Here is a 25,212-nt window from a genome sequence, read left to right as displayed (position 1 = left end):
TATCAATAAAATTTTTTCATTGTTGTTTATCAACTCTATATCTCTCACAGCCCCTGTAATTGCAGAAGCATTTATTTAATTTCTTTTTAAAAGCAGCACTACCATGGTGAATTTAGTATCAAGACAAAAGATTTTGTTTGTGGTTCTTGTTGACAGATTTTCAGAATGTATAAACTACATGTTAATGCCTCCATCAATTAATTTTAATAAAAAATATGGAAAAAACTTAAAGGCTTTCTAAAGAAGACCTTTTTAATGAAAGAGATACCATTTAAGTAATGCTACTGGAAACTTAATTTACAAACTTAGCTGCCTTACTGTCCAGGTCACCAAAGTGGCCTGCAAGTGCTGACATTTCCTGGCATATCAACTCATAGGACCAAAACAGCATTCCTACTCCACATGTGCCCTTAGGTCTGTACACTTTAAAGCAGTAGGCACTTTAAACCAGTACTACTTGAGGTCTTTCCTCTTTGAACCTCTGCAAAGTGATCTAGTCAACACTGCAAAATTTAGGTGGTGTAAAATATCACCTTGAAACCTTGCATTTAATCTTCAGTCCTTCTGAGACGATTACACAAAGTTAGTTTTTGCTCGTGAGGAAGTCAAGAATTGTTGTTGTTACTGCTTTCCATTTTTAGTTCAAATACAAAACTTGTACTTAATTTTTCCTCTCCAAAAAAGAAAAATTCTGGAGGCCTAGTTAAACTAGACAATGCAGTGCATCTGTAGGACACTGTTCAATGTTGAACATTCCTGATCCTACTATACAGAAGCCAAATACACTATAAAAACAACCATACATTTTACTTGTAGTTTGGTATGCACTGAAGTTCATGAACAGTCTTCTGTAGCACAGTGCTGTTAGTGTCCAGTATGTTAGACAGACTGAAGTACAAGGAAATTTTTTTCAGAAATTGCCTCTTTGACATCTATTTGATTTGGTTCAACTTTGAGACTTGCAGGTTTGTGAGAAAGTAGTAAGAAATTATGAAATAGTGCTCAGCGAAAAAAAAGCTGAGATAGTTCAGCTTCTTGCTAATTATACCAGGAAATTTACAGGAAAAAAATGCTTTCCCAGATACATGTGAAACCATGTTAACTGAACTGAACTGAACCCCTCTTGCTGAGATGTCAGGAAAGTGACATACCATAATAAATAATTCAGATTGATTAAAACCAAGGAAAATACCTGGACTGTGAGAGGTTTTAAGAATCATTTAACATGAAATTCAAACAGATAACATGGGAGTATGGATATCTTCGTATGTCTAACTTTTGTGTGTTGGGAGAGAAAAGTGACAGCAGAGCACACCTGAACAAAGAAATGCCCCTGAGATATGAAGAGCATCTCCAGTTGTTCATCCAAATACAAACCTGCTTAACTAAGCTGCAAATGCTTTGGCTCATTCTTCATTATTTATTTTATTTTTTGTTGGCGATAGTTATCATGTTTTTAAATAAAATAGGGTCATATTTGTTAGGTGAGGTTTCTATCTTACTCTTCCTGCAAACTGGCTTTTAAAAAAGTATCATAATACATTATTGGTGTGCTTTTTTCTTTTACCAATGTAAATAACCACTCAGTTTACTGTTTTTTTTTCTGTGCTTTATTTTTACCTATAACATAGAGATGGTGTTTGCTGAAGTTATAATGCAAAATGAGGCATCCATCATCAGGAAAGTGTTATTAGTAATCATCAACTTGAATTTCTAAATCAGTTACAACAGAGTAAAAATCAGTGTGTGTATCTAAAATCTGTCATGTGAACTAAATGTACTGAGCGATTAAATATCACTTTGTATACTTAATAGGCTGTAGCAGGGCTTAGTCCTTCAGGAATAATAGCCCATCAGCTGAGCCTGAAGGAGATTCCAGACTGCTCTCAGATATGGATAAGAAAATAAACAATACAGGCAGAACCGAGATCTGAAGTCTAAATTGAAGAAAAGCAAGTAAAGTATTATTGTAGCATGTTCTGTAAGGTCTTATTTTAAAATGTCTTTTTTTTTTTTTTTGTAGTAGTAGTAGTAGTAGTATTTGTTTATAATATGTGTCATGTTTTCCACTTTAGGGAAAACAGGTTACTTTTTTGAGTGTTACACCTACCAAGGGAAGAGCAACATATTCTGTTGCTCCAGTGTAGCTGCTCCAGCTTGTCAATAGGGCTTATGTTAAAAAAGCTGAAGTGGGATAACTTTGAATGTGGTGCTCTCATGCATATTCAGATTTAAACCACAGATTCATGTCTACACCACAGATGAGAATTACTGAAGTTCTATCAGTTCCATGTATCTGTGGATAAATCACTGCAGGAGAGAAAGACTCGAGTTATTAATTTTGTTTTAAATACTACATATTGTAAGAGATAAAAGATCAAATAAGTTTCATTTTTAAACTAAAACTAGACCAAAACCAGGATATGTAAAGGGTGAAAGACTGTATTGTAGGAGGGGCCTTAAGGTTGATTAGAAAAGTGATTTAACTATTCTGATATTCAGTGGCTTTTTTTCATTAAGATTTTTGTTGCTGATAAGAGTTGAAGAGAACTTTGTGTCAGGGAAATAACTCATATTTTTCTAAAGCTCTAATGCATTTTTTTCTTACTATTTTCTCTAATGCTCTGTTAACCCCTTCTCCATCTCAGTATACTGAGCTGAAGGACGCCTATTTTAAATGGCATTCTCAGAAAACAAAACAAAACCAGAAAGCTTTAACCGAGCTATAAAGGCAAAATTTTTAGGCCCACAAGCAGAGTTTTAATGTTTTCATATATTAAGAAGGCCAACACATCTCCAAAGCCATGACAATCAATATCTTTCACAACAGAAATATCAAAATCCATAGATGCTACATCTGCTTCTCATCAGTGTAATATACTTTATCCCATGCACTGGATGTCATTGTAGAAACTGTGTAAGTCAAAATACAGAAGTTCTGCAATCTAGAATAATCTTTCTGAAGCAATGGAGGAAGGTCAGAAACAACAGCACCTGTGTTGTATCTCATCCCTCAGTGTGACACACAAAGGACACATAGCAATTGCTTCAAAAGGCAAGCCTGGGAACTAAAAATTGTCATTTTACTGGACACTGAAATTAACAGAATCTTCAGAGACATTGTTTTTTTCAATCTTATCTTTTCTTTTCTCCATCCTCCCACTGGCCACCTTCTATTCTATAGATGTTGTTTCTCTCTTTGCGGATCTGCTATTTGTTCCCTTTGCAGCATCCCTTTCTTCTTCACAGGTACTGCTTTTTTTTTTTTTTTTTTTTTTTCCCTCTAGGTCTAATTAATGAACAGAATTAGATTAAACTAGGAACACATTTGGTTCTAATTCATTTTAGTCTTTTTTTTACTGCTTCTTAGATGTAGATGAAAGGATTGTGTACAGAAGCTTTGTTCCCTTTTCGTAGTACTGTCAACTCACTTTTTGAAAGACATCTTCTTCAAATCTGACTTCTCTAGAAATGGCTTGCATTGATTATGGACTTACTTACAAAATTAACACATTTAAGTTCTTTATTTGGTACTACAAATTTCATTGTCAATATCTAAATTTTTGAAAACTTGGATTCAGATCCTAGAGGAATAGTCTCAGATCTTGCCCTTGTTTATATCAAAAAACAAAGCAGCCCTTCTCTGACATCCTTGTTCTTTTAGAAGTTAAGAGCAGACATTTTTTTTGGTACAAATAGCTGCTGGCCCCTATGTTGAAAATAGATGGTCATCCCTAACAAGGTTGTGAATGAGTAGACCTGACGGTACTCTGTGCATTCCTGAGAGCTCAGCCTCCTCCCTAACACCTCTGAGCCTCCAGTGGTGTGCAGGCAAGCAAGGCAGCCACAGATGTTACTGCTTCATTCTATGTGACTGTGTGTGCAGGGGGTCCTGTATTAATAAAACATGCATATCCTCAGACAAGAGGACATGAATCCTCTGAGGACTGCAATCATAATTTTAGTACCTGTGGCTTTTAAATGGGTTTCTGATTTGCTTGAGTTAAAATAATGTTTTTCTGTTTCTAGGTTATTCTCTTTCTCTAGATAGTTGAAAATTTATTAAAAACTAGAAAGATATTTGAGTCTTTTATTTTCCTTAGGTGTCTTTCTGAGAAAGAATATTGCCAGAATTAGTGGTTGTTATAATCTCCTTCTGTGTAAGCCTTTTTAGAAGAAAGAATTCTGCCCAGAGCTTTCTCTAAAATGATGACTTTTTGAACCATCTGGCCAAGGGTCGTAAAGCAAGTAATTAGAGAGCTTGAGTGGGGAAACTGTTATACTAGAAGGAAAAACAGTGCAGATGCAAAACGTGTTAGGAGAACTTCCAATGCACTGTATGGAGGACTTTCTTTGGACGAGAAAGATTGGGATAACTAAGCTTCATATGTTCATAAAATTATTAAATTAATTAACACTGTTAAATGCAATTTAAAGTAAACATTGAAGAAGTCATAGTTTTTCAACTGCAGTCAGCACAATAGATATTAGATTGAGAACTTTTTAGGTACAATATCCTAGTAGCTCATCCTTATCTTCGCAAGACTGCTGTCCTAACAGAGAAATGTTTTATATGCCAAGACCTTGTTTTCACTTGTAAAAGGCAAAAGTGAATCATTTATTTGTGTTCTTGTCCAAAATAACAGAACACAATGGAGAGAAACCAAAGCACAAAAAAATCTCAGCCAGTTTTTCTCTTCTTAAATGTCACCTTATCTGGGTGTTGATCAGCCGGATATGACTTTGCAGGACTGAGTTTATTTATGCATATAGAAGTTGCTTAAACAGCAAAAAATAAATTTCAACATTTTATAATTTCATATTCCAGAGACAGAAATGTGCCTCTTGCTGTGATTTGTAAAACTGCCATTGTATTTTGAATGGTAGGTCAAGTTAGATAATAGTTATGAAATATGTGCCTGTGAGCATGGAACATGTTAGAAGATATTATTACAGCCAACATTTCATGTCAGTAGTAGTCTTTAACAATGTTTATAATATCAAATATAACATAGTTTTCTGAATTGTTAAAATTGTGTATGAATATCAAAGAAAAAACTACTATTGAAATATTTGTAGATCTAAATCTTTCTGAAATTTTCTATAAGTGAATCAATTATTTTCAGGCAAACTTTCACATATGCTTAGAGAATTTTCTTTTTTGTAGTACTTTCATAGGTAATTTAAGGTTGGAATTAAAAGAGAATAACAATTCAGAATGTTTTTTGCAACCCAGTATGTTTTATTTTTTAACCTTCCCTTGGATGTGTAACAGAAACCAACCAAACCACCTTTCAAAGTTACATGTAAAATGCTGACAGTAGAATGAAAATGCTGACTTGACTCTAGTTTTTCTAGGTTTCATGCAAACACACTGAAATAGAGCTTCTAGGTCTCTAAAGCAACCAATAGTGAGCACATTCTGTTATACATGCTGCTTAAATTAAGTAGTTTCAAATAATAACTGCTGCAATTTAGATTTATTTTTACTGTAAAGTTCTATAAAATCATTAAATAGTTTTCCAATACAGCATACTATAAATTGGCACAAGGACATTATTTATATAAAGCAAACCGATAAACACAATTTAATACGTGTACTCTAATTTTACACTCTATCTGTGACTAACTTCAACACAGACTTAAAATAATTTAAAATTAATTTAGTCCTTGCATAACTGTTTCTTAATTTCTTGAATATTCTCAAGTTTCAGGCATGTGCAAAACAGATTCAAGGTGTGGCATAGACATACTTTTCCAAGGAGCTCATGATTTTTGTGAGAAATATGATGCAATAGTAAAAAGGCAACTCGAACAACGTGTTTGGAGAAGAAGTAGTCACTATAAAATGCAGACATGACTCTGGATCTACTGAAGTAGCAAAATTTCCATGACCACAGTAAGCCTAGGATTTTACTCAAGCTTATACAAAACAGAAGTCCAAGTTGTTCTCTAGCCATTGTCAGACATGGCCATTCTCTGGCCATTCTAGGAAGAGCATGTTTTGAGGAGTAATTTAAAAGAGAAAGTTGAGGGGATATAAAATTTGCTGGGGTCTTTTTCCCTGCACACAGGGTCTGCATGAAAAGCCCAAAATGCTTGTGAAAGAAGAAAAAAATTGGTGACCGAAGCAGTCTTTATTGTCAGACTAAAGTCAACTGTTTGACAAACTAATAGATACAGTGGAGATGAAAATGTCTTAGAGGAAAGACAATTGAATTTATGTAGAAAATATACATTTCATACAAGAAGGGGCCATACATAGGGACATACAAATTGAATTATACTGTTGAAGTAATGAGTCAGAAAGACATGGGAGTCTTTTTGCCCAGGAAGTGGTGATACCAGCTGAGTCCAGTGGGGAGTAAAGGTCTGATCATGTTTTGGGACTCTGGACAGAGTAATTCTTAGAAATATTATCCAAGTGGAAGCAATGATACTGAGCTATAGCAAGGCTGCCTTGGCCAAAACAAAAGATCAAAACTGAAAACATTTTAGGATAGCATGAATAAGTGAGAGTGCTACTGATGTGACAGAAAAGCCTATGAGATAATGCTCATTTAAAGCTCAGTTTTAATGTTTTGCTTTACGGAAATATCAGAAAATGGTATGAGAAGCATGGCTAGGTAAAATGAGGTAAGAATTTAATACAGAAGGCTACATAATGGCTCCTCAGTACAAACCTGGTGTTTGGAACTGTTTAAGAACAGTTAACAATAAGGTAGTGGATAAGAAAGAAGATGTCAAAAACAGAGGGCTATGGAATTAGCTTCAGAGAAGATGGAGGGTAAAACAGAGAAGAAAACAAGATTCTAATTGGGAAGCAGAGTTGAAATGTGAGAAGAGAGTCAGGGAGTAGTTTCTGGCATCAAAATCTCTCAGAGCTCAAGGAGAATGAAAATAACATTTGGTCAGGAGGAGGTCATTTGAAGCATTGATTGATACAAAAGCATATTAAATACTAAAAATCTGTGAGTTTTAGATCAATCCAATTACAGCTATTTAGAGGACAAAACTCATAATTGATGTAACATTTTAAAACTTTTGTACTTTACAACTGAGACATAATTGATTTTATAGCAGGTAACAATCATGACCATGTAGCTCTTCTACACATTCATGAAGAATGTGTAAATCCAATCTTTCTAAAAAGCTACCATGACAAAGGTTATGTTATCTGAAAAAGCATATTCCTCTAAAGGAAAATTTATTAGAGGAAAAGTTTCTTTCAGTTAGTTTGATTTATAAAAGAGAGGAGAGAAAAGTTTCATGTTTCCTCAAAGAAGTGACAATTTAATATTTAGGGTTCATTGTGTTGGAACTTTAAAAAGCTATCAAGCTGACACCTGGTTATCTGTATTCTTTTAGAGGTACTCTTTTGTTAGAAAAGGAATGAGTTAAGTCCAGTCCCCTTAATCAATTTGAACTGCTCTTTGTCATCATTGAAAATTATCTGAAGTAGTACATCAGTAATGGACTTGCAGACATGTTGATCACAGAAGGGTAACGAACAGGTAGGACTTCCCATTGCATTGATGATTCTTTTTTTAGGAAATGTGGTGTTACAAGGTTGATGAACACCCTTTATTTAAAAAAAAAAAAACTAAATCAAGAAAGAGAAAGATTTGTGCCTTTCCTCTTTTTTTTTAATTAAAGATTCTTTCTGCATTTAACACAGCAGCAAACTTCTAGAAGGGAGTTAGCTGGATTTGATTCAGTGGTTAAAAATAGAGATAGCTTTGCTAATCAACTACTGAAAGAGCATCAAGAAGAGAGGAAAGACTGATTTGCTATATTAGAAGGCTATCATTAGAGTATGTGAAAGGAAAACACTAACTAAGTATTAAGTAAAACTTTGCTAGTTTCAGAATTGCTGTCCTACATATAAATATGCCTCTATGGAAACCTATATAATATGCTGAGCTATGACATATTTTCAGGAATATGATTACACATGAAGTATTTGTTTTATTCCTAGAAGGGCAAAGAGGAAAGATGCACATTGTCCATGCCCAGTGTGGCACTGCATTGGCAATACCAAAATGCTTGCATCTAATTGATGCAATTTATACATCCATAACAAGGTGAAGTTTCTGGCTGTCATCATCTCTGATGGTATTTAACCATCAGTGTAGCTGTCAGTTTCTTTGAGATTTATTCTGCAACATCCTTTTCTTATGCCTGTACATTTTCTAATAAGGGAAAATTCAAACAGATAGATAAAAATGAAATAAAAAGTTCAGATAGAACTAATAAAATAGCACTAAATTGGGGATAAATTTAGAATCAGTGAACATGATAACACACTCTATCTCCCCTTGCAGATGTCTGGGTATTCAGGAGAAGTCAGTCTTATGTAAGTTTTAAGTGGTAGGCATAGCTGATGTACTATACATATATTTCTTTTGATCACTTTACTTTTTCCCCCCTGTGGAGAGGAAGGGGCAGGAGGTCAGCAGTGTAGCTTTTTTGAACCATGGTAGTTAGTACATTCGTTATGGACTGGGGAGGTGATGTCTTGACATTGTTCATCTCATGCGATCCAAATACGTTAAGATGTGAGGCCAAATATGAAAATATTTTGAAATTTACATTTCTATAAAAGCAAAATTTTTGATCCTATCTACATTCAGTTCAACTGTGACAAGTAAGAGAATGAAGAGGGAAAAAAAAAAACATTTTATAGAAGGTTACAGTTTTTAGGCTGGTACCATAGAATTTATCAAGCATATCTTGAATCACCCAAAATCTAGGTTTCTAATGTAAAATAGGCAGGCAACCATAGTCCACAGAGAGACAGACAGCTATGAGGAGCAGTTCTCTCTGTCTTAAAATAGATGTCTGACTTAGGGAAATAGACTACCCCAGCAAGTACCTATCAGAGTTGTCTATAGCGGGAGCCTAGCTGACCAGTTTAAATCAGCAACCAAACCTGACAGATCAAGGCTAGCGAGAAAATTTCTTTCTTAGTGTGCCTGGTTTAGTTCTTAGTGAATAATTCATGTCAAGTAATATGTACTCTCAATTTAACCTTCATTTGTGCTCATACAATGCTCTCTAATAAGTTGCCACATTTTTAAACACATAGCTTTTTTCTTTCAATTACAGTTTTGAGTTTGACAATTTTGTGTTAAAAATCAAGCAAATTTCATACTTCTGAGTGTTCACGTAAAATTCTTGCTTTTTCTTTCTTCTCCCTGTACTAGCTAGATTAAGTCTTTGGAGTTTTCCATGCCTCGAAAACAAATAGGAGATAAACAAGATTAGAGAATTTTATACAAATTCAAGTGGATTTTTTGAAACACAAATGCCCTAGAGATGTAGTTCCTCTTCAAGAAAGGTTTGGTAGCATAATTAATAATTTAGATTTAATTTTACTTCCTCACATTTTTTCTGAAGCACTTAAAAGTATGGATGATGTCATTCTACCAAACAAGAGTCTTATCTGTGTCTGACTTGTTCGGGTCATGGTCCAATACCTGTGCATGCCAAGTTTCCAGTGAAGAACAAGGGGAAATCCACTCTCAATTTTTGTAGAGAACTGTGCTTTTACAGTGATGTAAATACCCCACCTGAGATTTGTTTTCAGGAAGACTTTCTGATAGTAAAAGTTGATTGCTTCTCTGCTTCCAAAAAGGCAAAAGTGTTACTGAAACGTATTTATTTTAGAATATGTTTGGCTGTCGAATACAGCTTTGCTGTTAATGGTAGATTTTTGTTCTACACAAGATAAAGTTGAAAAAAAAGTGCTTTAATATATAAAATTAGCTAACATACTTAAAATTTAAATGTATGTGTAAAATTTGAGATTGTATATACAAATTTTGTCTTCTTGAAATGGTGGTATATTTTGTATTCTTGAAATATATACATAGTCTTCTTGAAACGATGGTATTCCTAAGTGCCTTCCAGATGTCTCTAGTTAATCTCCTACTTTTGCATTTGAGTGATATTCAGCAGAACTATCCTATTCTTCTGAACAGGATGATGATGAAAGAGGATATATCCTACAAAATATCATTGTTCTCAAAGTTGTAAGCCTGACACTTAACAGTAACTTTGCCCAGGACCAGCCCTAATTATGAAATCTTTGTAAAAGGAATACAGTTCTCTCTTGCTTTTCCTAGCAGCCACTGCTTCATTAACAAAAGAGAAAAAGATATTAGTCTCTACCTTTCTTCTAGCCAAGAAGACTGACGTACTGCACTTAGAAAACATAGCTACTGCTTAACTCTGTACTGACTTAAGTATGAACCACCAATGTTTATTTTTTAAGCAACTATTTAGCTAAGAAATTGTAGTCTAATTTTGTGTGGAGCAAATAGTTGAGAAACAGAAGGCCTCATGGGAACATCAATAGATTTTCCCTTTAACAGTGTAATTAGTTCTGTAATTATTGCAGTATGTCCATTTAGAGCTGATAAAAGACTGTTTTCATAATACAAACCATATTTTTATAGTATATGAGAGAGAGAGAGAGACATGGTTGAATATCTGGGGGGATTTTTTATGTCTTATTTTAAAAAAAGAGAAAAACAGCCTGACACACCAAGCAGTCTTAGCTCAGCTCAAGTCCAAAGTCTTTCAGTGGGCTAGTATTTAATTTTAGACTATTCACTGTTATCCAGTATTAGTCCAACATTAGCAGGTACCTTTTATTCCAGCCTTAATGCCAGATGTAACCATAGACAACAGCCATAGCTGACAGCACAAACTCACACTGTTTTCCTAGTCTGTAACGTTTGTCAGAAAAAAAATATTCTTCTACTCCTAAAAATTATCTCTTTTTTTTTTCTTTTTGAATCTCTAGCAACGGAACTTTACACAGGTACTAGACCTATTCTGATAAAGCTTTATTTCTGCAACCGAGTCTACATGGACCATCAATGGTCAGTTAGTACTGAATTTGCTAATCTCTAATCACATAACAGAACAAATCAAATGAAAATTGGCCAGAATAAAGGCAGAGGGACATGTTTTCAGCCCAGCAGATATCAAGAACTTGGCTTTGCTATGTGAAGGAGTGAGGCACTGTAAGGCCTCTCTCCAAGACATGCATCGTTTGCTGCTTATGGTACAGCTCAGGCAGCAGCACCTGGCAGTTTCAAAGGGTACCAAGACTGAGTATCCTCAGACAAGGCATCATGGCAGTAAGAGGGTATCCTCATATAAGGCCCTCTTTGCCATGCTACTTATGAGGAGCCTTGCACGCTTGAGTCTGGGTAAAGCCTTTGTAGAGCACATAGTAATTTTATTTACACTGTAATCACTGAGTAAATAAACCATATTTATTCATAAGTCAGGTAGCTTTATCCAGGCAGCTAAAGGTAAATGAACATAGAAAGGAAACACTAATGACCTATGTTGTATTTCTTCTCTGCCCTTTGGTTTGCTTTTTTCCATTCTTAAGAATTCTAAGCTGTAATTATTACATTTTTCTGTTATTTTACTTATGTAATTACCTATACCTTTTTCATCTTTGATAAAGTCGCTCTAGTGAAAAGGAAATATCCTGTTACCTAGAAATGAACAGCACAGTTTAATTCTCTGGCATTCCGTCAACACCCTACAAAAGAATATTTTTTAAATCATTTGCTATGGTGAGCAGTGGCAAAGTCTTCTTGTGGGTCAAAAACTTCTTTCTCTAGTTCTCTTGCTCTAATGCTTTTATTTGAAAGATGTCTGTTCTGAATCTACATCTGCATTACTAGTTCTCAAACCCACCTATGCAGGTAATACAAAAACATCTTGTTAATCTTTTCTGTCCTTCAGTCTTGTTCTGAAGTACAGGACCTAAGAGGATAAACTACTGCTGTGGATGAACTAGGATGAACTGTGCAACTCACAGTTTAGCAAAACTAACTGGTATGGTGCTTAGCTTGTGAGAAAATGTTTCCTCTTGTGGAGTATGTGCTCCTAGAGATTAGAAAGGTTGGGTTCAGATCTCAGTGCATATTTGTATATTGAAAACTATATTTCTTATAAACATGTAAACTGGCAAGCGTATATGAAGAAAAGAAAGGAAAGATACAAAGTGTGCACAAGACCAGATGCAACAGTAGCTAAGCAATGCTGGGGATAGTCCTGAGTGAATGAGCCCAGCTCCAGGTTTTTAGAGATACTTTAATCATCCTGTTTGAAACAAATTTATAATGAAACTAAAATTGCACATCAAAAAGCAGCAGCTTGTTGTATACCTTTCATTTGCTAAAGAGCATTCCAAACAACATACTTAAGAGCCCAGTCATTCTTTACGTGTTAAGGCTTGATGCTAGGCTTCCAGGATTCTGTTTCTGCTGATACATTGCCAGTGTTCCTACGTGTCCTAAAGCAATGCATATTTGCTAGAAATTCCTGAATTTTTCATCCCAGTAAACAAGAAAAGTGGTATCAGCTGTTGCAGGTTTAATTTACAATGTTAAACTTGAGTCTTATCAGACTACAGGGTCTTTTCACTTTGTCTTAAAAAGGAAGATTGTGAATCTATTTCTTCAGCTTGTATACAACAACAGCAATAATAACCTGGTACCTATTGCATCTTTTCAGCCCTTTGATGTCCAAGTACTTTTCAAGCAGCATGATGTGCGTTATTCCCAGTTTTACAAATGAGGAAGCCAAAACTCAGAATATTTAAGCAAATTTTCCATACTCTCAAGACAAAGATGTTCTCAAGCATGAAACAGAACAGTCAGTCCTGCACCTCATTCCTTAAGCCATGCTCTTTCCAATTCATTTTCATTTTCAGTTTTGTGCAATGTAACACTGGTTTAATTCAATTACATACTAATTTGAAGATGAGTAACTAAGATACAAGCATTCTCAAAGTGGGTTGAATCCTGCATACATTTTATTATTGGCGTTGTAATTACTTCTGTATCTTTTCTACCTTAGACAGCTTAACTATACAGCCAAAACCTCAGTCAATGGATACATGCAGATAAAAAATATTGGTGCTTTTCTTGCTGCTTTTATTATTAGTGTATTTAGCAGTACTGAATGGCACCATCTTTTAGTGTTTTCATTAATTTAAAGTATTTTCTTCCTTATTTCCATTATGCAATCAACACTTGCCTTGACTGTAATGGCATACTAACAAGAGCTCAGTTCGAGAGCCTTTGTTTCTGCCGCCCTAAAAAAGGATTCCAAAAATCAAAAGAAATAAGATTTTTTTGAAGTTACAGAATTACTCATACAAATCATATGCTACAAATGTCTGTTGCTTTTGTCTCAAATAAATGCTTGTGTTTATGTATTATGTATATTATACGTGCATCTATAAAGCCATGCACACATGTAGTGTACAATAATGAATATGCTTATATTTATCTTCTTTATAGTACTTCAAATATATATCTGTGCATTTGCATCTTGGCATTTTGGATTTAATAACATAAAATGCAGTAGCTCTTACTCATAAAATATTGTTCTGGAAAAAAGAATGCTTCCAGTTAACATAGATACATTTCCGTCTTTCCATATGTAAGTTTTAGCTCTTATAATGAAGTTGAATCTGATACTGTGATTTCTTATGTCTTTGAGAAGGTTCATTTACTTCTCTTGCTAATGGCTTCTTACTGGCTATTTTAACAATTAATTTATATCACAATTTTCCATTTCTATCAGAGTGGAATAGCCATTTCTCTCTTTATTCTCTTAATTTCTCCTAATTTCTTTCTCTCTTAATTCCTCAAATTATGAGAAATTGAGAGTTTATATTATTTGACCCCATACCAAGACCTGAGGCCTAAATTAAATGCTGTGTCATCTTCTATGAGCACAGTGGACTGTTATGCTCTTATCTTTTATTTAAATCTTCTGTAAAACTGCCATTGGTATTAATGGTAGCACAACAGGATGTATGTACAAATTAGACGCTATTGCTAACTGCCAAACTTGGTCTAATAGTTTCCCTAGAAACTTCTCTAGGAAAGGTTTGTCTTTCTTATACTGACTATCAAATCCCTGGGTTCTCTGCAAAAATCTTTTCCCACTAATGGAGCTGAGAAATTACAGACAATTGGTTTTTGCTTTGCATGTGTCTTGCGAGATACCAGTCCAGATGAAAAATTAAAGTTTTTTTAAATTGCTTATTGTTGCTCTTTTTTATGCCTCATTTTCTCAAACTCTCCTTTTTTTTTTAGCTTCACCAAAGTCAATTTTTGAATTTCACGTAAAACTAACATTCCTGGAGGACCATGAGCTCCCTCTGCTACTGATACATTCCTTTTTGCAGGAAGCCTATGTTTCTAAGGTTGCCACCTGAGGACAGGCTCTGATTTGACTACGTGGAATATGGTTGCAATACTGTAGTCTTCTTGTTGCTAATTAATATATATTTCATAATAGCACATTTTCCAAGTTGGCAGGCACTTGGAGGGCAGAGGTTTATTTCTAAGGAGCTGATGAAGACCAAAAAAGAAAGCATGTTAGCAATAAGTGTTAGTATTTACCTTCATTGATGATCTGCTTCTCAATCAGGCTATTTTTTCTGAATCTGCATTGGAAAACACTACCGTAATTATGTAAGTACCTGTAACTACAGTGTATTTATATTGTATAGTAATATTTACTATACAAGTATACTACAGTATATTTCTAGTTATATTTCTATTAATTACAAGTAAGAGGCAGCATCTCGACTGATATACTTTTGAGAACAAACCATCCTAAGCTATATACTGTGTGGCACAGCAGAAGTAGTTCTTGAATATTCTATTCCAGTATGGTATTGTGAAAACTCTTAGTCAAAAGCTTTATTTTTTTTTCATTTTGTGTTTCTTCATTGATATGGGAATAATGTTGATATTTATCAATACTAAATAATCAGGCAAACTTTAAAAAAAAAAAAAGCTTTAAAATGGCCAGCTACTCTGTAATAACCCAGCACCTCTATTTCATATGATCTTTGTTTTTCTTTGTAACCTATTCCATCTGTTTAAGGAATGAAAAAGTTTCACAACATGGTGCCTGATTTATTTCCACTTCTATAGACGTGTGACCTGCACAGTGACAGACCCAACTGTTACTAAAGGTCCCATGACTGTATGACCCTTTGAGCTAAATTTTCCACAGATGCTTTTTTCACTTTGAGGTTAACTTTTATGATTCCACAGGACTCTTACAAAAGCTCCTGTGCTAACCACTAGGTGATATTTGAAAGATAGGCACCAGAAAACAGGAAGAACAGATTGCTTAGCAAGAAACCTTATTAACATTCCTTCTGCTATTGTGGAGCACTTTATATGCAGATGACTGGCACAAGCCTCCAGGGCAGTTAGGATCTTTCCTGTTGATACACAATGTAGTTGGTAATGCGTTTTATTGTACTGTTACAAAATCAAGTGCAAAGGTTCTTTACTCACATTCCTATTTGATGAAAATTTTGATATTTTAATGCATAGCCTGTTTATCATCTTTTCCTTCTATTTGCCAGGTCTATATAAATTTTATAAATACAATTTTTAGAGCTTGCTTTCATTATTAACCTAGCTGCACTACCATCAAACGTAATATACTGCAACACTTGCAAAGACTGTACGAAGGAATGGCTATTATGCATGTAACCACTTGTTGAGCAATAACTTTGCTCTTTCAGTTTAAAAGCAATTCTAACACAGTTTAGAGCAAATTCAAAATGTATAATTTAAGTGGTATATTCACTATCCAGTTCTCTGCATTTTTTTTTCTCTTCCAACACTGACATTGCCAAATATGCTTACACTAAAATTTCCTAAAAGGAATTAACTCTAAAAGCTTTTATGATAAGTTTTTGGCTAGAAATTATAAATGCAAGTTTCTTCGTAATGCACAAACTATTAATGTATTTACTGTAACAGAAAAAATCTCTTTCTGCAGTACAGTAGAGAGGACATCATGTTAGAGTTCTTTAACTGAGGTATTTTGTCCTTCAGTGATTTATAACAATAGCTGTCTGTATGTGTGTTTGACTTTAACAGTCAACAAGGAATTTTATTTTTACTTAACTTCCCCACAATGTTTTGAACGTCTTTCAGACAAGGAATACTTTCTCTTTTGTGAATTTAGACTATAGTACTTATTCACAGTATCTAGGCAAGGGTTAGGAGAAAAAGAAAGGCAAGAATTAAATTTCTAGGAAAGGTTTTTAATTAACGTGGAATGAAAACTCTTTGTTCCTTTCTTTACTCCACAAAGACTAATTTATCTAGCACGTCTCTAAGTGGAAATTCCCTGCAAACTCACTAATGTTACTGTAACTTATATTCATATTTTCCTTTCATTTGTTATCCATGAGTATTGTTCCTTTTTTTTTTTTAATGTGATTGACCTTTAAACTTGTTGTTATCAAACTGCAAGAAAGAGATAGAGACTCTTTTCAGCTGCCTTTGTTCCCATGTGACCTGCAGGGAGAATAGATTCAAAATAGACTAGTTCCTCCCAGGGCAATACAAGACAGAAGAGAAAAGCACTGTCATTTCCGAACAGCACAGTGCTAGAGTAAATTCAGCATGAAAAAGGAAGGAGTTGCAGCGTGTTAGAATTCTTCCTCCACAGCCTGGATTATTACAGGAGACAGATTTCAAGGATTTTAAAAAGCAGAGGATTTAAAAAAAAAAACTTTGAGATGGAGTACTTTGAGAATGAGCTTTGCAAGGACAACTGATGTTTGACTTCTAGAAATACTGAAGGAATTTTTCAAAATGAGCATTGTTATGAAGCCAAGATCCCGATCTACCAGCTCCTTAAGGACTGCCGACGCAATGTGGTAACGTGTTCAGTTTGTTTCTTTCAAGCTCCCCAAGAAAGTCACAGGGTTTAATTTTGACTTGATAGATTTTGCTACATGATTTTAGAAGATGTTCAGCTATTGAGTTTCACAATTAATAGTAAGAAACAAAATTATTTACCTTTTTCTTGTACAATATTGTGTGTAGCATTTTTTTTTTAACCCATTACACACATTTTTCCCATTCACTAGTCATGTTCAGTCCTTGCACTTACAGGTACCTTCTAAAAATCTTCAGTACATTTATTTCAGGAACAAAGTTATAATATAAAGCTTGCACTTCTGGAGGCTGGAGGGTAAAATGAAGCTATAGTTTGCGTGAGCTATTTTGGGATACTTACACGTAGTTTTGCTACATAAATAGACTGACTGGTAGAGATAAGTGTCTTGGGAGGAGACAGACTTTATAGTGGCATATGTGAGACTGTGCTGTGTTATACTTTGTGCATTTCCCCTCCTCTCAGAGGCTCAGAGGAGTAGAAGCAGACTGTAATAGTCATCTGTGTGTATGATTTTCTTGCAGATTTTTCAGTTGAAATGAGCAAAGTTCTGTCTTTTCATTAATTATTTTTTCCTGTGAGAAGTTTATGCTTTATGTAGCTTAATAGGCACCGACAGGACAGATTTCTATTGGGTATATGAAATAAATTCCCTCTTTGCTTTTAATGTCTCCTGCATTTTTTTCCTCTCTCTGTGTTTTTAATAAAACCACCATCATTTCAATAAACACATAATAGACTAATTGTTCAGGGCAGTAATTAAGTGGTATAAAATGATGTATTTTAAAATATAGCATTTGTTTAGAAATAAATGGCTGATGTGTTACTGTGGGATAGACTAGTAACCAAATACATTTCTTTGTGAGGAAATATATCAAGTTAATTAAACATTAGCCTATTAAAAACTTTATGTTCCAAATAGTCTTGGTTCTGAGTTAAAGCCATGTCAGTACTACCATTGAAGCAGTTAGTAATTTTTTCCTGTTATCCTTTACTAAAACCACTTTGTATTAAAAGAAAATGAAATAACTACACTACTCAAGCTAAAGAGTAGTCCCAGTTGTTCTCAGAAACTGCTAAGGAAGAGTTCTGCTGAAATAACTCAGTAAGTTGTGGCTCTGTATCTTTTCAAAAATGTAATAAAGTAATACAATGTCGGTGAACTATATATTGCTAAAGTGTCACACTGTGTGGGGTGTCTCCACGGTAGTGAGCTAAAACATACATACATTAATTATTATGTAGAACTGTGCAAATAAATCAGTGTCTTTCTCATTAATTATTCTGCCTTTCAGTTATTTCTTTTTTGACTTCTTCCATTGATTCCTGCAGGAAAGAAAGAAATCATTTCAAAGAAAAAAATTCTTGTAGCCGATATGTGCAGGTTAATTTGACCACCAAGTATTCTGTCCAAAATACCTGCCTGCCTCCCTTTTGTTGCCAATGCCTTTAGTTATAACATTGATCTGGTACGTGAGAATACCTGTTCTGCTAATTGTAACTTGGGGGTCCTCTGGTACCCTGCTGTTTGGAAGCACTACCTGAGCTCAGAGGTGGCTCTCAGGGAAATCCTTGGAGGCTGACTAAACAAGGTACATACTGTTCTCTGACAGCATGGAGCGAAGCCAGGCAAGCCCTGCCCCAGTCAGAGACCAGAGGGAAACTGGAGTGCAGAGGGAGGAGAGAAGAGGAGGGAGCTGCTGGCCACTTCGCGCGGAGCTCAGCTCCCAGCCATATCCGGGGAGGTGGCAGCAGAGGTGCGCCACCCTACCCACACCGCCCAACCCAGGAATCTTCATGGTGGGCCTGAGCAGGACCAGTTTCCAAATCACCTGCATGACTTTGGTTGGTGTTCTTAATCACCAGACTCGGGAGTCTGTGGGTTTGTCCTTGTGGGTCAGCACCTCTCCCTGCAGTTCTGTGGGGCAGAACAGTGACACTACAGTCTCACCACAGTATTAAACAGCACTGAAATGCTTTAGGGACAAGTAGCGTGATGAAGTCAGGAGCACTGATGGATGTTCAGGCCAGGAGGCAGGGAGAGCTATATATGCAATTCTCCTTTCTTTATCTGCTAACATAGCAATCCTGCTGTGTGTTGGAGGAGCAGGGGTGACTGGGGGAAAAGAGAAGATGGGAGGACGTGAGAAGAAAAGCCACAGCGGGGTCTGTGGGTCCGAGGAGCATAGGGACTGAGTGACAGGGTTGTACTGAAGTATGGATATCCATCTTGCAAGGGTTTGAGAGACATGGTCCCAGGATGCCCTTGCACTGCAGTTTCCCATGGGAACAAAGTTCCCGTGAAGAACAGAAATCAGGCTCCCAAGACACGGAGACCAGTGAGAGGATGGAACAGACTTAGAGACAAGGCAGGGAAACGTCTGCTCTTGGTTCCCTGAAATCACACTCACCCTCTGTCCAAAAGATGCAATAACGTCAGGGTATGTCGTAAAAGCGTGATATTCTTTTCAGTATCGATATTACAAAGCATCCAAAGGGTATCACCTGCTGGTAGTGTGAAGAGGTGCACGAGCTGACTTTGAGGATAGGCAGGTGAGCCCAGGCTGTGCTGATGCTTCCTCTTGCAAAGCTGGCTGAGTCGGGGCTGGCTGCTGCTTAGCATGACAGTACGGTCTGTAGGCAAACCTCTTTCTGATGCGCTTTGGAAAATCTCTCCTGACGTTATAGTGACTGAAGTAAAAGCAGATGGTTGATATTTATGCAAAATAAGACAGTGACTTATTTAAGGATTATTACCGGTTACGGTAATGCTCCTCAATTCTGCCACTCATTTCTACTCATTCCTAACTTCAGGATGTGATTGTGAAGTGTGGTTGTGAATAGGAACATTTCTGGGAAATAGTCTAGAAGTGATAAATGATGGTACATACTTTTCCATGAAGATGATTATTTGTCTTGTTATTCCTGAGAAGAAATAACGAGGTAGTAAGGAGACTCACTGTAAGGTAAAACCTTGGCTGAGACAGGAGTATATGCATTTAAATGAGAATATGACTCCACTTTCTTGACGATTTGCCACTGAAGAGCAGAGCAGCAGTGCTCACAGAAAATGCCATATTTCTGTTGGTTTTTTTTATTTTCTAATGAAGGAAAGGTTTGAATTTATAAAAAAATACTATTTTGGAGGAACTGAATTAAAATTTTGGAAGTTTAAGAGAGGAACTGATGGCAAGGCAAGCAAGCAGCGAGGATTGTTGGACAACAGCTTACTGGCTGGAAAAGGTGCAGCTATCGGATTTTAGAACTTCTTTATTTTTTTCATGATACAGATAGTTAGCCCAAAGAGCTAATAAGTTTCAGAAGTATTGTCAGCTTTTTGCCACAATCCTTTCTGCATGGTGTGTCTAGAGTTGATACTTATCTGTTTACTTTGTGGGTTGGCCTTCCTCTGTCTTTATTTATTTTTTGTAACATATGCCACTTAGGGCTTTCCTGTTTTTTGGAACTTAGGGTTCGCTGATCTGCAAAGGGCACATCCCAGCTTTCCCAGTGCCCCTGAGAGCAGAGGCCTTCGATGATTCAGTCTGTGGTATTCTGTAGAACAATGCATCTGTTCTTATTTAACCGCAGAAGTGGGTGACATTGTTTGTCTGCGATATCATGAAGTTCGGTAGATTGGATATTGCTGAAGGATGTTGTCAAGTATGACTTTCTCACTCTATAACATATTTACAGATACGTGGAAAAAACTGATCTATTGGATGGGCTTTTCATGACCATACCCTTAATATGTAGATCACAATAGGGATGCTAAATAAAAGTTTCATTGAATGGAGACAAGAAAATGCTTGTGGTCTGACATCAGTGGATAGTGGTGTTTCTGGGGCAGAAGGGCTAGGATAGAAGTATGGAATGAGATCCAGCTGTGCTGACCTAAGGTAGCTGCATTGGCTTCCTGACTTAAAGGTACCACAAAGGAGATCTCTGTCATGAGCATGACCCAATGTTTTGGTACCCACATCTGACAGGAGGAAGCTGTGGGTACATCACACTGCCTAGAGGCTGGCCATCCCAAAACAATTAAGTTCCTTGGTTAATCGCTTGGTGCTAGCAAGCCTATTGGCACTATAAAGATGATGAATATATATAATAAATGCTATTGAATGAGTCGTATACCTCTAGGTTATTGGCATCAGACCTACATTTCAAGTAACTGCTGACTTTCACACTGGGAATCCCAGTGCTGGGGAGATCAAGAGCAAAAACAGGGTATTCCTTGAAGGAGTCTTTGTCTGCAGGGCAGAGAACAGTATGTAAATGTAACTGTGAATATTAACAGCATGCATACCACTTGGCTGTTGAAGAGCTAAGGATTTTTGTTCTTGTAGTGGATGAATCTTTTTTCTCCCCCGGTATTATCATTGTTTGTTGGAGGCAGGTGCCTGTTGTCATTGTTGGCGATATTACCTGTTGCCTGTTGCCATAGCTTATGAAACTACTCTTGAAAAGAGGGTTGGGACCTCACATAATTTTCAATTACACTTTCACTAGTTGAAGATGTTGAATACAGTCCACTCAGAAAGTTCAAGGCAAGCTGCACAGTGTCCAAACTCATGGGGACGCTGAAGTACCAAATATCATACACAGAATTGGGGGATTTCTGAGTGCTGAACAAAGCCTGAAAGCTAGAGATGACCTTTCCTGCATGAAGTCTGACTTTGATGGCATTTGTAGGTGACTTCATTTAGCAAAATAGGCTTTCATAAGCACTACGGGCCTCAAATCACGACAACCATAGATATTCAAGGTGGTATATGTGCTTTTATTTATTCTGCCAGTGTCAGTGCTAATGAGGAAGCCTGCATAGTCAGCATCGCACTATTTTCCAGAGTGTGATATGTTAAACAGTGTTATTTTTACAAAATGAAAAGGCAAGAAATGCTATTTTCTCCAGTAAATTAAGGGTGGAGTTTGAGGTGATCAAGTATTCTGTTTTCTAACAATGTAAGACATGTCCTACTGGGCCTGACCAATGGTCTACCTAACCTAGTATTCTGTCTTCACCTGCAGCAACAGGAGAACATGAAAGCCTGTCCAATTTCTGCAATCCATTTCCACCGTATTGCGCAGCATCTACTAATGTTGTATTAGGGATGTTATAGGGTTCATCCTTGCATATTCCCTTTAGAGTCCATCTAAGGACCTGTTGCCCATGGATTTGTCTAATCCCTTTTTTTAATTTGCTGATACTGTCTTCCACAGCCTTCTGGCAACCTTTCTGACTATGTAGGAAAGCACTTTCTTTACTGTGCTTTGAAGTGGTGTCCTACTGATTTCAACGGGTGTCCCTTAGTTCTGTCATTGTGGCATTTGGTGAAAGATTCTGTATTCACTTTATCCACCAACTTCATGATTTTGTAAAGCTCAGTCATAACCTTCTCAGCCTTTTCCTATAGAAATTGAAGAGTTGTAGCATTCTTAGATTTTCCTGAAAAGGCAGCTGCCCCACCCCTTGATAATTTTAGCTGCCATTCTTTGTATTTCCTCAAACACCACTGTGTCCTTGAAATATAGAGACCAGACTGCACGCATTACTCAAGATATGAATACAACAAGGTTTTTATGCAGTGGTAAAATTACACCTGCTTTTTTTCTCAGTATCTTTGTTCATGATGTCCAGTATGCTGTTAGCTTTTTTGACTGCCATTTCAAGTTGAGTCTGTGATTTTAGAGAATTTTTACTGTTTTTTTCTTGCCAATACAATCTTTTGGCATGGTCTCATCTCTGCATTTTTTCATAGCATGAGTATTAGACTTGCCAACATAAAATCCAATTACTTTAACATAAATGTGATAAGAACTGCTGTCTTGAAATAATAAATGCTTTTTTAAACAAAGATATTGCAAACCATGCCAAACAGAACAAATGGCAAAGTTTGACTCCAGCAAAGAAAGGGCACTTCCTCAGAGACATTCTCTTTCAAGCTACATGCAGAAAAACATACGTAATACTATTTCCCCACTGCATGCAAGCACACAATGTAGTTTTCTGCCACTCACTCTAGTGTACAAACAATCCACTCTCAATTTTCCTGAAGATATACTCTTGTTTTTACAGCATGGTTTGTTCTCACACCTTCTCCCTGTTCACGTCTGTAGATTATCAGGTCATGGACAAAACTCCATTCAAATCTAACTAGACCATGAGGCCAGTGGAGACAAGGCACTTCAGTGTCTATCCCTAGCATACTGTAAGGGAGAGGGCAGAAAGCTTCATGAGGAGCTCACTTGACAGCTCAGCCTGAATCACCAGAAGCCCATTTACAGCTGGTTCAACTGAGGATAGGAGGTAGCCCAAATCTGGATCAATGCTGAGATGCCTTGATAGAAGTCCTCTCCCTTTTATTCCTTGATAGGAGTCCTCTCCCTTTTATTCCTTTCCATTACACTACAGCTGAACTAGTTGGTTGCTTTTTTTTTCAAGATAAGGGGCACCTTTCTTCCAACACAATTTCCCGAGAGGCACAATTACATCTAAGTCATAACAGACAGGATTCAGCTCACCTAAGACAGATGTCTGCCATACCTGAACTAGTAACAAAGAAATACTTGTTTTCAGGGTATGACTTATATCACATGTTTTAGGTGTCTGCCTCAGGAGGAGATGTGTTCTTGATGTCACTGATTTTATCAACAAAAGCTACACTGAATATAAATAATATATATCAATGGAATCTAACTTGTACATGGGCACCTGCAGTGTGCACATTTAACCACATTAATTCTTTCTAATGCAACTAACTTAGCTTATGCTGAATACATATTTTAATATTTAGTAGTTGTAGCATTATTTTATAATATAAGGAAAGTATTCATATAAAACAAGGGAAGTCCAGTATGGAATATAATATTTTGGAACACAGCAGCAAGAATAAACCGACTACTTAGGCTGGAAGTAATATTGAAAGAACCTTGTGCTCAAAATGTGGTCAATTTACATACACGAAGTCACTAAGCAGTGATGTCATCATTCTAATGACAGCACAAATCACTCAACCTCATTACTGTGATTCCCATCAAATTTCAGCTACAGTGGGTTTTCATTCAGACTAATATACACTACAGCGTGTTTCTTAAGTCATGTTACAAAACATGTAAGTAGATTTCTGCACTTCTTTATTTGTTGACATTGGTGATACTGTGAAGATGTGTGCATTTATGACTTAGGTAGGTGCATAACATGGCTATAGTATGATATGATTTTTAAAATATTTTTTCTTTCATCAAAAATTATGAAACATTTTCAAACCTGTTATGTATAAAAAGACAGAACCATGCACAGCTGTAGAAGCTAAATGGCAGAAACTCATTTTGCTCATCTGACCTCTGTTTCAAGGATTCAAGAACCACAGAGAGGAGCTCATGACTTAAATTTGTTTTTTCTCCATTTCATTTGCTCGTTTTATAACAGCACCCGACGGTGATATTTAACACTAATACACTCAAAACCTCAAGTGCTGAGTCAAAAATACTTTTCTCTATAGATATTTAAGAAAGACTTTTCCCCTTCTATGAAAGTGTTAATCATTGAAAAAAGGAAGATCAATTGAAAAATTTAATTTCAGTAGTTTCATTATGCTTTGTTTCAATTTAATCATTTAAAATTATTATTCAAATCAACTCTTTGAATAAAAAATCATGTCAGACTAGAAAAAAGGGGTTTATTTTGATGAAAAAAAGTTTTGATAATTCTGAAATTTATCCTTAAATTTCTTTCAATAATAACAATAACAATAATTAAGAATAAGAATAAGAATAAGAATAATAAATTTTTTTGTTAGAAGTTTCATTTTTTGTGAAATTATATTGTTTAGTTATCAACATTTTGAAGAAATTCCCATGTGTAATTATACAAGACTCTACAAATAGCTCTATAACATGTACCCATAACATGTTTCAAAGAAAGGACATAGATTCTACATACATAGAATGCAAGACAACACATGGCAAAGACTTGCACATTGGTGCCAGCTGTGCTGCCCTGGGAGCTGGTGGGATGATGCTGTACCGAGGCCAGTTAACCCTCCACCACAGTGACATGGTTACGCTGCTTTCTGAACACCAATGACTAACTCCACATGCTCTCATACTATATCTCATAGCTGCTGCCAGCATCCGCCCACCCACCAACACAAACATCAGGGTGGATTCCAGCAAGCACTTTTAGGAAATTTTTTCCAAGAGGTATATATAGAGAAAAAACAGCCGATCTCTACAAAAGCTTCTTGGTTGCTGCTGCCCTGAGGTGTCCCCTGCACAAGATCAGTTACATAAGATCATCTTCCTTCTTAGAGCTTTACATTCATAATCATCTTTATTGGCTCAGAAATTTCCATATTTAGCAATGTGAAGCCTGTGAGCAGTGCTGTTATTTGATGTGTTGTTTCCTTGACTTAGCCAACATCTATTTTCCTCTTGTCATACCCC

At 36.1% G+C, this 25,212-nt stretch overlaps 1 protein-coding gene across 5 annotated transcripts in view; it reads left to right on the top strand.

The window, feature by feature from the left end:
* Positions 1–25,212, top strand: part of LOC309602828 (3',5'-cyclic-AMP phosphodiesterase 4D) — a gene marked incomplete at its 5' end in the record, with an annotated part of 548,873 nt that overhangs the window by 373,366 nt on the left and 150,295 nt on the right. The window contains one exon of one of the 5 annotated variants that reach the window (XM_082336819.1): positions 16,680–16,744. The exons of the other annotated variants lie outside the window; for them this stretch is intronic. Coding sequence (XP_082192945.1) covers positions 16,680–16,744 — 65 coding nt within the window. Of the gene's footprint in view, positions 1–16,679; positions 16,745–25,212 lie in introns of those variants that run through there. 5 annotated transcript variants of the gene reach the window in all.

This window comes from Platalea leucorodia (assembly GCF_965183815.1).
Source record: "Platalea leucorodia genome assembly, chromosome: Z".
NCBI lineage: Eukaryota > Metazoa > Chordata > Aves > Pelecaniformes > Threskiornithidae > Platalea > Platalea leucorodia.
Note: the sequence above shows the minus strand (reverse complement) of the source record. Positions and strands in the feature narration are given on the sequence as shown.